This window comes from Sander lucioperca, chromosome 15, assembly GCF_008315115.2.
Source record: "Sander lucioperca isolate FBNREF2018 chromosome 15, SLUC_FBN_1.2, whole genome shotgun sequence".
Taxonomy (NCBI): domain Eukaryota; kingdom Metazoa; phylum Chordata; class Actinopteri; order Perciformes; family Percidae; genus Sander; species Sander lucioperca.
In genome coordinates this window covers 26,065,265-26,081,529 of record NC_050187.1, presented here as the reverse complement: position 1 = coordinate 26,081,529, position 16,265 = coordinate 26,065,265, and the positions used below count along the sequence as shown (strand labels likewise).

Genomic DNA, 16,265 nt, shown 5'->3' with positions numbered 1-16,265 from the left:
TTCTCTGACACTAAGCCGGGTCAAAGTAGATCAGGCTTGAACCTCAAAAGGCCTACAGATGTGAATGTGTGTGGCTGAGCGTGTGTGTGTGTGTGTGTGTGTGTGTGTGTGTCACCAACTCTGTCACAGTCGGTCTTTCTCCCTCCCTCAAACCACATTAGGCGGCCATTTTCAGAATGCTACGGTGGGTTTCCTTCAGCCCATCGAAGACCCAATTACCATCAGTTTTGCCGCTCTGCTTTCTGCACACAATGACAGGCAAAATGTTTCCCTTGTCTGTCCTCGCCTCTCCTCCCCTCTCTCCGTCTTCGTCTTTGTCTCTCTATCTGACCCTCACTCCCCCGCTCGCTCTGTCTTGAAGCATGTCACACACACACACACACACACACACACACACACATCCGCCGTCAGTGAGAAATGAGAGAGGGGGAAAATTATAGGACTGTATGTATTTTTCCAGAATTATTGAAATCTGCCTTGATGCTAATGGCAGATCATGTCTGCCGAAGTGCTTGAGCATTTTACACACACACGCAAATTTGCATGTGAATTCAGGCAAAAGGCAATTGCTGGGCAAGACGGTTGGTGTGTCCGTTTGTGTGTGTTTTGAGGTGTGTATAGGCAGCACTAACGCATTTGCCATTAGCCAGAGTGTGCATATGGAGGGGACGCTTGTCAGCCACATTAGCACACATGGCTAACCTTGATGTTAGCCTGTCCCCCACCCAACCGCTGGTCCTCCTGGCTCCTAGCACACACCAGCCCCAGCATGAAGATCATGTCTCCTGGCATCTTGCTTTATTTCTCACCCTCTCTAATGGCTTTGTTGATTTTGCCCTGGGTTCAAAGCCTCCCATTCAAAACCCTTTGAGTTGACTTAAGATTCAGGGATCACTCAGTAACAACTAATATGACATCCATACGGTTTACTATCTTATTTTTACTTAAACCTCCTACATAAAACTTCCTTTTAGATTTACACAATTTAAAGCAGATACAGACTGGTTAAGTGGTCATGTTTGTAGGGATTGAGTAATTGTTTCCACTGCCAACTCCAGTGCCAAGTGCTAAACTCAACATTCTGGTTATTACCTTTTAATGAAACCTGTAATCTAATCTAAAAAATGTAAAATAAAAAATAAAAGCTACCCTGAAATATGTAGAAACAGTTTGAACTTGCTTTGGCTATAAATATTTTCCAACTTAAAATATCCTGCGACCCAGTGAATCTGCCATACGTATCAACATGGGCCCAAACACCCTCTTTGCCTCCTTCTACCTTTGCTTCTCTCCCTCCTTTTTTACAATACACATGTTCTCTATCACCAAGCGTCCCTTTGCGCCCTTGTACCCCTGCCTCCATCTGTCCACCTTCCAACTTTGGTAAACATAAGTGTGTGTGTGTGTGTGTGTGTGTGTGTGTGTGAGAAGTCATGGAACATTAGATCAACCATTGGGCTGTGTGATGTTTGTTTACCTGGCCTGTCTGCCTACCCATTTCTTGATGTGTGTGTCTCTTGATGTGGCTCGCTTTGCTGGCCATGATGCTCGGCTGAGCTGATGGATATGCATACTGGCTAAACGGACGGATAAAGGGAGAGATGGCGGGTGGGGGGTCTGATATTAGCTAGTGTTGCTCCATTTGGGCAGATCAACTCCAAGCCATTGGTCTCAGTGATTAGCGGGTCTGTCAGAGGGTGATGGAGAGAGGTATGGATAGAAGGAGGGAGGAAGGGAGACATGGAGAGAGTCAGAGAGCGGGAATAAGTTGCACATGAACTGATAAACGGTATAAACTTGACAACTGTGATCGGTTTTAGGACCACGGAGAGATTGTCTCTGATTTCTAGGAGTTTTTGGCGCACCAGATTTTCTTGTCTCTGTCCTGGCCATATAGTGAAGGGGATTTTTTTTGTAAAAAGTGGAGGGCCCAGAGGCCAGAGAAAATCTGTCTCTTCCATTGCTAGTCGCCCCTACTCCACCCCTCCTCCTTCTATTTTCCCCTGTCCCATTAAATGTGTGACAACCTTTGGTTCCCATCGCCATAACAACTGGCACAGAGAGGTGGAGAGATGGAGAGAGAGACTGAAATTAGGGTGCCAAAGCACTCACCAGTGGCCCTGTCCCTCAGACTGTGTGTGTGTGTGTGTGTGTGTGTGTGTGTGTGTGTGTGTTCCCAGTAGAGAGTGACACTGCTGTTTGAGGGGTTTTGTCATATTACCAGGTGTTAGTATCATTACACCCACATTTGTTCACTGTAACTTGATTTGCTTCTCTGTGTTTGTGTCTGTATTTGATACAGTCTTTCACCTACCTTGAGGAGATTTCTGTTTTTTTAAGCAAGGAGCCCATATTGCCCTTCAGTTGGAGGACTGGCTTACTACACGTTATTCAAATATATTCTGCATCTCTCCATCTCCTCCCCTCCTCTTGGTCATGCTGTATAGATTAGTATCTGTGGTGGAGAGCGGCTGTATCGCTGTCAGCCCATTAGCAGCTGTCTAAATAGACAGTAAATACATCTTAATTACCTTACTCTGATACACCACATATACACACACGATCCCTTTTCACCATTTAGCCCCTAGTTTTGGCCAGATGGGCGCATGGCCTGGTAAAAAGCCCTCCATTACCGGGTGGACTTGACCAAACTGATCCACCCCTCAGCCCGCTTACCAAGGTCTCATGGGGGCCACATCGGGCCCTTGTCGCCCCATACCTATAATTTAGCCCCCCAAGTGCTTTCCACATGGCCACAGCAAAAAGCCGGCCTCCATTGTAGGGGTCCGGTAATTGTAGTCTCGTTTAGAAAAGCGCAAGTAGCAATTAGCGCAGAGTTGGCATTATACGGGGTTGGATTTGCATCCCTGCTGGGTACAAAATGCTGTTTTAATATGGGTTTGTTTTCCCCACATGGAATTAGCTAAAGGGGCTTTTTATCATATTCACACACCCTACTCTCCTCTCAGCCAAGCTCTGCCCACCTCTTGCTTTCTCTCCCTCATGTCGATGCATAATTTCTCTTTCTCCTTGTCTTTTGTTCTTTTCATTTGTCCTTTTGTCTTTACCTCTAAATTACTCTCTCAGTCACTTAAACTTTTGATTGAGAGTCTCACCAAAGAATCACACATGCTGAGAGTTGTTACTGATGTGAATCATTTCTTCAATCAACAATTTCTGTCTTCATCTCTCTTTGCCTCCCATCACAGAGGCAGTGGACATCCTGAAGGAGATGAAAGAGAAAGAGGTGGTGATGAATGACACACACGTCACCATGCTCTTTCACACGCTCAATGCCGTGGTGGCCAAGGGTGGCGCCCCCACCATCAGACGCCTGCAGGACACCATCTTCACCCTTGGACTGGCCAAGCCCACCGCCAATCTCTGCTCACCCCTCATTACTGCCTACCTGGACAGGTAAAACAAACTCTGACTATTACAAATCACAAAAACAATACAACCATACACACAGAGACGTACACACTTTGCCCCTGTAGTCACCGATTTCATGTTAAAACATTAATTTGTCCTATGGTATGTTGTTTTTCTATGGCTGAAGTTCTCCACTAACCAGCCAACCAGCTCACTTTTGTTTTCAGATTTGTGTCTTCATCTGCCAAATCCAGTCGCCAGGTGTGTGTATGTATGTGTCTCAATGAGTCACTCATCCCTCCCTATGATCATAGCTGAGGTTACATTCTGGGTCAGCGATTCAGGCAGAGAGAGGATGCGGAAAGTGTGTGTGTGTGTGTGTGGGGGGGGGGTTCGAGCCTGGTTTTGTTTGTTAGAGGATTCGCCAGCTGCAAGCTCACCCATGCGCCCCCACCCCTGATCTCCTGAAACACCCACTGCTCTATTTCAAGGTGTAAGTGTGTGTGTGGCGAGAGATTGCCATCGATGCTTCTTCCCATAATGCAAATATGCAAATGAATGTTATCGAACACTGGCTGTGGAGTCACTAGTATTGCCCCACCCCTCAAATCTATTCAGTATGTGTGTGTTATTGTGCGTGCGTGCGTGCGTGTTCTATTTATCAGAGCAGCTTTTAAGTAGATCAACTCATTAGCATGTTAATTATGTACAGAGCACTAACTGCTGGATTTACCACAGCCACGTAGTGCGTCGTTAGGCACCAGCCACTACACACGCATGCCCTGCACATGCTTTCATATACACGATTTACCTCTAGTGTACATGCTGCGGTAGAGGTAGACATTTTTGCACATGAAGCTCATGCACATACACACACACACACACACACACACACACACACATTACGCTCAGACACACACGCTCAGACATTCTCACACACACCAGTGCTCCCCTGGCGCTGTTTGTTTTGCTTTAAGTCTGGTCTCTGGCACCAACAGAGTTACCAGGTTCACTTGTTAATAACTGCCTCTGTGAGATTAGCAGGCTAATTTACTCCAGAGTCATCAACAGCAGCCAAAACACAAACACACACACAAACCAGTTTGCCGCAACCCTGTTCACAAAGCAAGTGCCAGTTGTACTTCGTCCAAATGATACCGCAGTGAACACACACTAATGAACACAAGTAAACAAGCTAACTGCTGGTATTTTAGCTGTCTGGTTGTCAAGCCTTGGAAATAGTCAACAAATTAAAGGAACCTGATGTGCAGATAAAATTAGTTTGCAGTCCACTTTAACTGAGCATAGGCTAGAGTGTTTGGAGAGCAAAGCTTCTTTAAACCCTAAACATCAACAACCTATTTTTTTCAATTTCCCCCCTCTCTTTAACTTTTAGTTTAGGCTCCTCATAGCCTTGCAAATAGCTAGATTAATAACAACATGTTAATATATGAAGCCCACTGTCAGAAAGTCTAGAGTTGTAACTACGGCTTTGACTTTTATTGGCATCAACAAAATGACATGAGCTTTTGGCAACTAAATAATTCTATACATTTGTCTCTTGTAAAAATGCATAAAAAGTGTGGAATGTTGTTGGAATGTAAAGCGGATTTAACATGTAGTTCCAGCAGTGGTTCAGCCAAGCCTCAGGGCAGGTTTGAGTACCACAACACTTGACTTTTGCGCTCCAGTTGAATCTATCTCCTCGCTCTCTTCTCTTTATAGCTTTTATCTTTATCGGCTCGTCTCTACCTCTTCGTTCGTTTGTCAGTCAGGGGACAAACAGACAGTCGGGAAGAGGAGGGATGGAGGGAAGCGATAAAAGAGGACAAAGCAGGCATCACTCCCGCCTGCACCCGTCTCATCGCTGCGTCAGCGCTAATGACTTAATGAACACTTCTCCGGCAGATTAGCCCTTGACAGCCCATCATATGTGCCGCCCCGTTAGCCTTCATGCCCGTCCGCTCAGTGTTGTGTGTGCTAACCTGCTACTATGCTAGCCCAGATTGCCACATCATTATGGAAGTGATTAGCGACAGGAATAGCTAATGAGTCCAACAAAATGAAGAGCTGGCAGGACATGTATGAAAAGACAGAGACTGTGGCAATAGAGGAGGAGGAGTTGGGAGGGGGGTTAGAGAGCTGATGGGAGATGAGTGGCTTGGAGGAAGGAATAGCTTATTCACTTCCACTCTTTTGTACTGTCTCATATTTTGTGTACATAGAGTTTTAGTCAGGCCTAAAATGAGAGGAGAGCATCCCATTGCTAATAAGCACAGTTCCAAAAAAAAAAAAGAACTCCAGCACAACAGCTCAATTAACTATTCAACTTTTAATGTTACACTAATCAATATTGTTTATATAAACACTCACTCTGTGTATTATTGTTAAAGGTCGTTCATAGTGACTAACCCACAGATAATTATCACTGTATTTGGCAGTTTAAGCCTCTTTTGGCTCGTTGTTTTGGTTTTCTGGCCCACAAACTCCACTCTTATCCTTGTTTCCTGCTGCAGGACTTGATCGGTTTCAGTTAAAAAAAAGCAGTATGCTGCCTGCCAATCACCAAATGGCAGACAAAAATGTGATATTGTTGCTAAAAAGTCGGATATTTCCCTAAGGTTGGTGGAGACCAAAACGGAGCTACACACAACTCCAAAATAAAAAAAATAAATGTGAAACATTTGCCATATTAACATTATAAGGTAATATGTGATATGTCAAATGTTGCTTCTTCAGTTGCCCCTTAGTTGCCAAAATAATCAATAAATGCAGCTTTAAGACCTTTTTTACACACACACACACACACACACACACACACACACACACACACACACACACAGTCACGTAGGTTTTGGGTAACTGCATCATGTGAGCATTTACCTGTGTAGATGCTGACGTAAACATTAGTAAGTGCCATTCTTCAACACATGTAACAGTGGGCTAGTGGTGTCATGATCGCAGCATCATTTGCGTTTCGAGACACCGACACCTCGTCCTCCCCCACACAAGGACAGTGGCTTGATAACAGGCCTGCCGATCTCCTCTGAACAAAAGAGGGGGACGGAGAGAGAGAAAAATAGGGGAGGGAAGTGACATGAGGCAAAATGAGCTTCCTTGTCTAATCCTTCAGGTTTCCACTGAGCAAAGCGCTCCGTTTTTTTTTTAGGGCTTAATTGGCTGGAAAGTGGCTGACATGCAAAGTTGAGGACATTAACAGGGCTGTGCGCCGCAGTAAATGGCAACGCAAAGTGACAGTTAAATTGTACCTAGGGGAAATTATCCATCTTTCGACATCCTTAGCTCTTTTTTTGGGGTGGATCAGTGGGCGGAGAGAGAGGGGGAGAGGGGAGGAAGGCAGAGGGGGTGTAATTGCAACGCCAGGCCTTTTGCTAAGAGTGATGGGATTTTAAGATGTCTCATTAGGATGATGGGATTATAAGAAGGTGTGGAGGAGTGTGATGGGTGAAAGAATTAGGGTGGACAGATAGAAAGAATGAAACAGATGTGGAGGAGTTTCGAAACATCCACCAACATGACTTGGCTACAACATGCAGAAAGTGTAAAAAGCCACATGCACCATACCACAACAGTTTAAGGTATTTGTGCATATAAGCCACATTACATTTATTACAAACAGCTGTTTTTCTCATTCTTGTCTCATTTTTGGAGTATATTGCGTACCCAGGACTCATTCTATCTCCACACTCTTTCTCTCATTTTCAAATATCTCTTAGTCTCTCTTCTGTGTTGTTCAATCAGACTGTTGTGCAGTTGAACAGCCTCTTGACTGGCGCTGCTGAATAATGTTGTCCCTCTTCATTTCAATTAGCGGACCTCTTTACCTTCCACCGCTAATCACTCCATTCCTCCTCCCTTCATTGCTCTCTTCTGCTACTGCCTCACAGAAGCCGCACTCAAGGTCATACCATTTCCTGTTTTTTGTTTTTTCCGGGTTGTTGGTCTTTTGGGGCATATTTCTCTGTTCCACTTGTCTAATTGATTAGAGGAGAAAACACTTCAGAAATTATACCTGTTCACTCTCAATCTGTTTCTCTCACGCTCTGTCTGTCTGTTTCTCATTCACTTTCTCTGCTCCCTATCCCCCCGCCACAGGTGCCCTATCTGCTTTGACCTCTGTGTGATTGACATGGTAATTACCCAATCAACAGATTGATGGCAGCGCTGTCACAATAGAGGGGATTGAAGTGGTCTCTCTCTCACTCCCCCTTCTCTCAGCTACTCGTTCTCTTGCTTCCTTTCGCTATCTCTGGCTCTACTTTTCTCGTTATCACTCCATCAGGCGCACTCATCCTCCCTTTACGTGGTCTTTTGTGTGTTTGTCCGCTCGGGAGGATAGATTGAGCAAGAAAAGGATGACATGAGACGTAGGAAGCTGGCTTGGGGTGGGTGGGGTGGGGGGTAGATGTTGTTGCCATATTTCTGCTAAATTGCTCAGCTGGGGGGCTAGGTCATCGGATGGGGAGTCAGTGCTGACAGCATGAAATCAAAAGGAAGATGGGGAGGAGACGGAAGGAAGGAGGAGAGAGAGGATCAGGAGGAAAGGGAAATGAGACAAGAGGATATGAGGGGAGGTTAAAGAGGGTTGGAGAGGACAAAAGAGGAGAGATAGTAAGAGAAGCTGGAAGGCACAAGAGGAGCTGAACACAGAGGGTAAAGATCAGTTGAGTCCTTTTGTCTGTTGTATTGCTTCCCCTCTAAAAGCCTGTCCAGAGAGACATTAGCCCCTCGCTGACAGGTGTGTGAGAGTGCCTGAGTGTGTGAGAATGATGTATTGGGGCCAAAAGGCTTCATCACCTACAGTTGTGCTGTCATGCATTCAAAGGCCTGTATTGTTGCGAAAGGTCATAGTGCTTGAATAGGAGGTCACAGGGTTAACACCCCATGATACACTATTCTCTACCAACACAATCCTGTACATGACTGACTGGACAGATTTGACAGCTAACCCGCGCTCTCTCCTTCTCTGTGTGTGTGTGTGTGTGTGTGTGTGTGTGTGTGTGTGTGTGTGTGTGTGTGTGTGTGTGTGTGTGTGTGTGTGTGTGTGTGTGTGTGTGTGTGTGTGTGTGTGTGTGTGTGTGTGTGTGTGTGTGTGTGTGTGTGTGTGTGTGTGTGTGTGTGTGTGGTGTCCTGTGCCTGCAGTAAAGACCTGTCTGGAGCTCTAGAAGCAGCACTGGAGTGTCAGAAGCGCTACAACCACCTGCCTCGCATCCACGACATCGTTGTTGCTATGGTGGAGAAAGGAGACACCGAACTGCTGCAGAAAGGTTACACATTTGTACATTCATTTTTTTTATGATCCATCAATCTGTTGCTAAAACAATTAGTAAATCATAAGAACATTTATTGACAATTCTGATTATTAATTTTAGTAGTTTGCCAGACAAGCATTTGCTGGTTTTCGAAAAATAAGCAAATTAAAGACGTCACTTTGAGTTCTGGACATTTAATATACTTAACCCTAATTGATCAGTCATACAACAAAAGTAAAGATAATCTTGGCCAGGTTTCTTAAACAGTATGGTTGTCCCCACATTACCCGGATCATTTCATCGAACCATGACTTGGTGTTTTTGGGTAGCATTTTATGCCTTATTTAAAAGATTGACAGTAGAGAGACGACAGAAAGTACAGGACAAAGAAGGAATGACATGTAACAAAAGTTCCCAGTTTTTCTTTTGGTCAGCACCTTAAACCCAGAGGCCACCAGGATGCCGCAGATCTTTTTTTTTTTTTTAATGCACAAACATTGCACTCCCTTCAAGGCTTATTATATATTATGTCAAAATGGCTTCATTGAAGTTCAGAATAGCAGGACAAACTGTCACCGCTTCTCACAGACATATTCTAATATTTTTTCAAACTTCTCCTGGTTGACTCTAACCTTCTATTATTCATTTGTGTGTGTGGGGCAAAATAATCTAAAGTGCCAGTGCAGTGTTTGCATTAAACACGCACGTAACAAGCGCCAACAATTCCAAGAGTGTGTAAGAGGACCAGAGAGTGAGAAAACTTCAGACCGGGGTCGTGGTGAAGCACGTCGCGCGATCACGTTTTGAACGGTCTCCCTGTATGTCGACAGAAGCGCGATGAAAAGATCAAGTTCAATGTGCCGCAGGGGCAAGTGGCTCTGGAGTGCGTAAAGGTCGAAACCATGCAGTGAAGCACCTCTCTACCTCCTTCCCTCCCCTGAAAGGTGACAGACCCTTAGTCAGGCACTGCACCCTCAAAAAAAAAAGACATGAGGCATGTAAACCAGTGGCAGCTAACCACAACTGGATCTTGAAATAACAAATGATTTTGTATCCCACTCCCTCATATAAAGCAGGAGAGAGGGATGACTCATGACATAAACCTTGAGTCACACTCGACCGGAGTAGAGCATTGTGAGTACATGTTGAGTGCTACAGCCTGTTAAAATACACATCAGAAATAAAAGCAGAAATATACTGGAACTATCAAAATGTGCAGACTTCCAACAGACTGGCCTTTAGCAGCCCAAAACACTCTAAAAATATGCCTTGTCAAAAGATCTTGACTCGCATGTCTGACCTTGGTTTGAGTTCAAGCACCAACAGAAAAAAAAATGTCGGGTTTTTGCGAGGTTCTGGCAGCCATAGCAACTGCTCAACTACTTTGAAACAAGAAAAGGTCATCATACAATACATGCTTTTAACCTGGAGGTTTCTGTCATGGTGAAGTGTACAGGAACCTGGGATGTGGAGGAGGAAAAGTGATTAATTAGTGCAATTAATGAGCAAATGTGGGTCAGCCTTCCAAAAAAGCCTCAAATTAGGATTGTTATGGAGAAAATACTATTTGAATTTAGTCAAACTTGAATCTGAAACTTGTCTACAAATGTTTCCACATTGGATTTAAAACCATTAATTAATTCATCAATAATTAAAGTTATTTCTGTTGACTTCAGATGACAGGGAGAAGGATCATTCTTTTGTCCTCTGCTGTGTGTGTGTGTGTGTGTGTGTGTGTGTGTGTGTGTGTGTGTGTGTGTGTGTGTGTGTGTGCGCGCGCACTGTGTGTGTGTGTGTTTGTGCGCGCACTGTGTGTGTGTGTGTGTGTGTGTGTGCGCACTAAGTGGCCATGTGTGTGATGGTCAAGGTTAGGTATTATTTCTAAAGAGTGGTGAGCCATTGTGTGGGTAGGTGTGTGTGGGGTACCTGTCCCGAAGCTGCTGGACAGAGATGGTACATAACGCTGAGCGCTTTATCAAGTTTACCTTGAGAGCTTAGGCTTTAATTCTGGTTCTTGTTTAATTCTTGTTTGAGAGCAGACTTGATATGGCTGCTTTGTGCCTGGGACATTGTGCCAAATAATGGAATCAGGAGGAAAAGATGAAGTGCGCGGTGTGTTTGTTCACCTTGCAGGCTTTTTTTTTTTTTTTTTTATAATTCATGACCATTCTCTGCTCTGTTTCCCTGTCTGTCTGTCTGCCTCTCTGTCTTTCTCTTCAGCCATGGACTTTGTGAGTCAGGAGCGAGGAGAGATGACCATGCTGTATGATCTGTTCTTCGCATTCTTGCAGACAGGCCGCTACCGTGAGGCTCGTAAGATCATTGAGGTAAACACACACACACACACACACACACACACACACACACACACACACACCACACACAGTCTTTCCTATAGTATTGTAACCATATTGAGATGTTTCCAATAATAACTAAACAGATCTATATTATTTCTTAATCGTTTCAAAACTAGTTTAGATGATTTGCGGGAGAGCAAGTTCTACAAATAAAAGGATGACTGGTCAATAATAATAATGCCTGATGATAATAATAGGCCTGATTTCACAGGTATGCAAACTCATACATGAACGGTAGTGTGGTATTTGTATTTGATTTTCCTGGCTGCATTAGTTCTCAATAGAAAGGAGTTGCCTGACAATCAATATTTCAATAAAAATCAGGATGACAGCTGCACGACTGTCATGAGCAACAAAGGACTTGAAGGATGTAACTCTACCAACCTCTTTTTGTTATTGTAGCTCATCTGACCTGAATATTTTATGTATATTTATATCTTTTGTTATCTTAAGTCCTGCTGTAAGCCATGTAGATTAGTGTGAGAAAGAGAGAGAGGCAGGGCAGGCAGATAAGAAGCGATTTTCATGGATAAAATAGGACGGTCGGGGACTGGATAGCGGGACAGAGAGATTGATGAATAAACGAATAGAGGGATGAGCCTGACATCGGAGGAAAGGGAAACAAGGCCATTATGTTGTCTGATCAGGATCAGAACAAAACTGAAGGGGGGAAATACCTTAACTCCCTTGTTCTGGCTCTGCCCTCTTGTGTCCTGGTGCACACTAAATGAGGGATTTGTCCCTCTTAAATATTATCGACATGTTATTGTGGCTCTCATTCCCCTTCTGCTAGATTGTATTGCCGTTATCCTACTTATAACAGTCGGCTACATGCCAGTGATGTATGAGATTGGTGATGCCTTGTAAATGGACCCCAGATGTACTGTACATGTTGTCCTTGATGTCAATGGAAGATGTAGTTTAGAGAGGCAAAGCTCAGCTGCGCCGCCCCTATCTGTTGGGTTTTAGTTTGTCATGGACACACAGCGTAGAGTGAAACCTGCAGATCTTTAAATGATACAAGTATGGATCTTCAGTTGTCAACAGACAACTGTAGAATTTGCAATAGAACATTAGCTATTGTACGTACCCTGGGTATTTTCCCCTCAATAACAGAAAACTTCTTATAAACATGTTAGAATTAGGAGCTATAGCTAATCATTATTTTCTGTATAGATTACTACTTTTTTTTTTTTTTTTTAACTAATTGTTTAGTGTATACTGTTCTGTGTCAGAATGTCACAAAAGTAATTTTTTTTCTTCATAAATGACTATGGTGTAATTGTTTTGGCCACCTTGGCACAGTGTAACAAGCTGTAAAGACAACATTGACATATTATGACTAGGATAAAGTTGTTGCAGAGAGTGCGTCATCAATCAGTTGCCTATTTACACATCCAGCATACATGGTGCAAAAACAGCATTGTTCAAAGTTGTTTGGGAAAACTGATGAATGTAAGTCCAATATTCACTCTTTGTAGCTCTTGAGGGAAATATATAGCTCTTTAGCTGCTAAATGCTTCAATATGTTCACCAGCTAGAGAAAGTAAGAAAAGTAGAAAACTAGCAGAAAACCAAAACGATGAGCCCGAAGATGCTAAAATGCTTCCTACTGTAGAGCTGAGGAGAAGTGCAGAATCGGATGATAATTCCCTCTGGGTCACTACGAGCGACACTTTTCACGTTACACATTACGTCCCTTGTTAATATGATAATATTGATTAATGCAGCTTTAAAGCATAATCAATTGAGTGGTGGTAAATTCTCCAAAGTTGTCAGTTTAGTGGTTTGCCCTCATTTGGAGTATAAAAAAAGAAAAAAGTGTCACTGAGACGATATATTTCACTTGACGTAACCTGCGCAAATGTTTAGAACAAAGTCTCTGAACAGAAAGTTCCCTTCTGAACTGCCACTTATGCCACTTACATGACAACAGATATAGTACTAAAGCTATATAATACAATAGAATCATATCTATCACTCAAATATGCATATACACACTCAAACACACAACTACTGTTTTCCCCCTCTGAGAGCGTCAAGTGGCAGTCCAGAGTGGTGTCTTTGGGCTTTGTTTGGTATAATTACCAGCTGATTAATCACAGCTAATTAAATGTAATGATAGAGAAAGGTGGCCAATTTTGTGCTAAATGATCAAGGTTAGGTAGAGGATTGTCAGGTGGCCAGGCCTATTATTGCAGCATGCACATGTGTGTGATGGTCAAGGTTAGGTATTATTTCTAAAGAGTGGTGAGCCATTAGTGAGTGTGTGTGTGTGTGTGTGTGTGTGTGTGTGTGTGTGTACTAAGTGGCCAGGTGATTAGTGGAATTAGAACATTAGGAATTGAGATGGAGAGGGTTTGTTAAGTGGAGGTGAGAGGAGGTCGGCTCTATCTTTCTTTTTGTGTACCTGTACGCAGGCATGAGAAAGAAGCATCTAAAGGCCACACAATACTCTTAAAGAGGCAGAGTGGTGGACTGTAATACACTCTGCTGTGTGTGTGTGTGTGTGTGTGTGTGTGTGAGAGGATTGTCCTGATAATCTGATTTGATGACATTTTCTATTATCTCTTTCTGAAAGTGAGAGTGTCTGTGCGGCTGTTCGTTTCTGCTTTGTATTCTTGTTTTAATCCAACCGCTCGTGTGTAAATTCATGTGCCTTCTTATTTCTGAGGATTTTGTTTTCTGCCCAGATTAGGGAGATTTGTCGTGACGGATTCAAAATCCAAAACATATTTGTGTGTGTTTGCAAGTAGATGTGCAGAAGGCTGCTTTGAGCCTGCAAGACTTTACCAAGTAAAGGGAATTGGAGGAAAAAAAGATGGAGCACTTGCACTGGGCCTTAGTCTCTAAGAAGATTAGACAGACTGAGAGAGAGAGTGAGTGCAACACATTTTAATTTGTCCCTTTGGCTGGTTGAGTAAGAACATAATGCCTTTGCCTGGGCCGGATGAAAGGAATGGAGAGGCAGGGGGAAAAGAGTGAGTAGGAGCAGGGGAGATTTGGAGGAAGAGGGAGGGATTGGGAGAAGAGGGGATTGAAAGAGGAAAGGATGACGGCAGTAAGGGATGGTCAGAGAAAGGGATGAAGCCCGTCTTTTCTTGACTTTGCCCACCCTCTCAAAGTATGATGGGCTCCCATCAAAGAGGCCAGCGGGGATTGAGCGCTGTTGATCCCCGTTCAGATTAACTTTCTGGCAGATCGCTCTATTTCTCCCTCTCGCTCTCTTTTTTCAGATTACCGGGAAGAGAGGGAGGGCGAGACTTCTCATTCCTAGTCTCATTCAGATTGTATCAAAGCCCCAAGAGACAGATGAAATCCTGATCACTGTTATTCCATGATAATAATCATCTAGTCACTCCACATATCAGGCTTAATCTTAGCTACATGAGCCTGCAGATCAATCTATGTCAGCCCTTATTTGACAGCCTACACTCTATCTGCAGTATTACTACAAACCTACTATATATCTTTTAAAAGTATGTGCCGTTTAAACCTAATTTTTTTTGTTCTATGTTCTATTTTGACTTTTTAACCTGTAATTTTGCATCTAATTTATTGTCTTTTGTGCAGTCTTTTCTGTTTTTTTTCTGCTGGCTAGCTCAGCATTCAGTGAAACAAAACATTTTCTCCACTTAAACCTTTATTGGCAAGAGATTTGCAATTTAACAGTAACAAATAAAAGACGTTTCCATAATTCCCATAATTTTTTTTTTTTTTTTTATGATTAACCATTTTTATTTTAACTTCAACACACAAAACATACAATGGTTCAGTTCAAAGTGCATATTTATTCAAATGAGAGTTTAACAGAGCTCTTATAGAAGATACACGTTTTTTTTTTTTTAACATTTGTGATGAAAATGATTCCGTTTTTTTTTCACCTTACAGTGGAGCATAACCTCTAATGTTGTCAGTCCACACCGAATCCTCTCTGTACATTAGTGGTGAAATGATTAGACGATTAATGGATCAGTGTCTGGACAGAAGATTATTGACAACAATTATGATAATCAGTTAATTGTTCAAGTCAAAAATGCCAAAAACATTTGCTGGTTCAAGCCTCTAAAATATGAATAGATTTCTCTGTTTTATATAATTGTAACATTAATATCTTTGGATTTTAGCCTATTGGTCGAACAAAATAAGCAATTTTAAGACGTCACCTTGGGCTCTGGGAACTTGGGACATTTTATAAGCTAAAGGATTCATTAATGAGCAGACAAAATAACAGACTAAAATAACAGACTATATGAAAATAATCTTTAGTTTCAGCCCTGCTGTGCAGCCCTGATGCCAAATGCATGTATCAGACTCCTCAACACATTTTACTGTATATTAGTTGTTATCTGTGTATTGGTGCACTGCCTTGCAGCTTTGTATCTGCTGTAAGCTCGCTCAAGGCCGCACAAACATTTCTTTTGAAAAGATTCCAGGCTGTATTTAAAGGATTCTGAAAGAATTCTGGTTTATTACATTTATAGTAACTTATTATCACTTGGACCTTTATTTTCATGGATTTGGCCGTGACTTCTAATACATCTAGTAATAACTTTGTCTAGTAATAAGTGAATTTCTTGAAATCTTGGAACACAGTGACATTGCTAAAAAGAAATCTGGCTTGGTATAAACCACACCACGTCCACATGACACCCACATGAGTCACATTTTTGAGTTTGATACTGTTATTTATCTACTCTCTGGAGTCTATCCATAGATATTGCCATCTGTTGTTTTTTTTTGTTTTTTTTTGTAGACCCCAGGGCTGAGGGCACGGCCTGGACGCCTGCACTGGTATGCAGAGAAATGCATTTCATCCAACCAGGTAACCACTACTACTGTGTGCGCGCGTGCCACACACACGCATACACTCACACACACACACACACACACACACACACACACACAGATACAGGCTGAACTACTCAAGGCCACAAAGAAGGAGACAAAAAAAGTGAAAATAAAAAAATTCCAAGTTAAATTATATATTGTTGTGTTTGTGTGTATAGATGGAGTCCTTGGAGCAGATGGTGGACATGACAACCAAGCTCTTTGAGTGCGACAGGGATGAGATGTACAGTTACATCCTCCGTCTCTGCAGTAAGGCTTTTTCATTTGTCTGTTTGTGTGTTCTTTTATTTTCTTCCTCCCATTTACCCTCTTATGTCCTCTGCTGTTGTGACCTCCCACCTCTGGTGCAAGGTCACCCCCACCAGAGTGTCGGGTTAGTGTCGGAGAATTGGATCAGTCAGAAGTAAGAGCA

General features: G+C 42.8%; 1 protein-coding gene across 1 annotated transcript in view; it reads left to right on the top strand.

Annotated features, from left to right (window-relative positions):
- Positions 1 to 16,265, top strand: part of lrpprc (leucine-rich pentatricopeptide repeat containing) — a 55,105-nt gene that overhangs the window by 21,702 nt on the left and 17,138 nt on the right. The window contains exons 23-27 of the mRNA XM_031308896.2: positions 3,210 to 3,417; positions 8,536 to 8,660; positions 10,866 to 10,972; positions 15,759 to 15,827; positions 16,012 to 16,102. Of these exons, the coding sequence (XP_031164756.1) occupies positions 3,210 to 3,417; positions 8,536 to 8,660; positions 10,866 to 10,972; positions 15,759 to 15,827; positions 16,012 to 16,102 (600 nt within the window). The remainder of the gene's footprint in view (positions 1 to 3,209; positions 3,418 to 8,535; positions 8,661 to 10,865; positions 10,973 to 15,758; positions 15,828 to 16,011; positions 16,103 to 16,265) is intronic.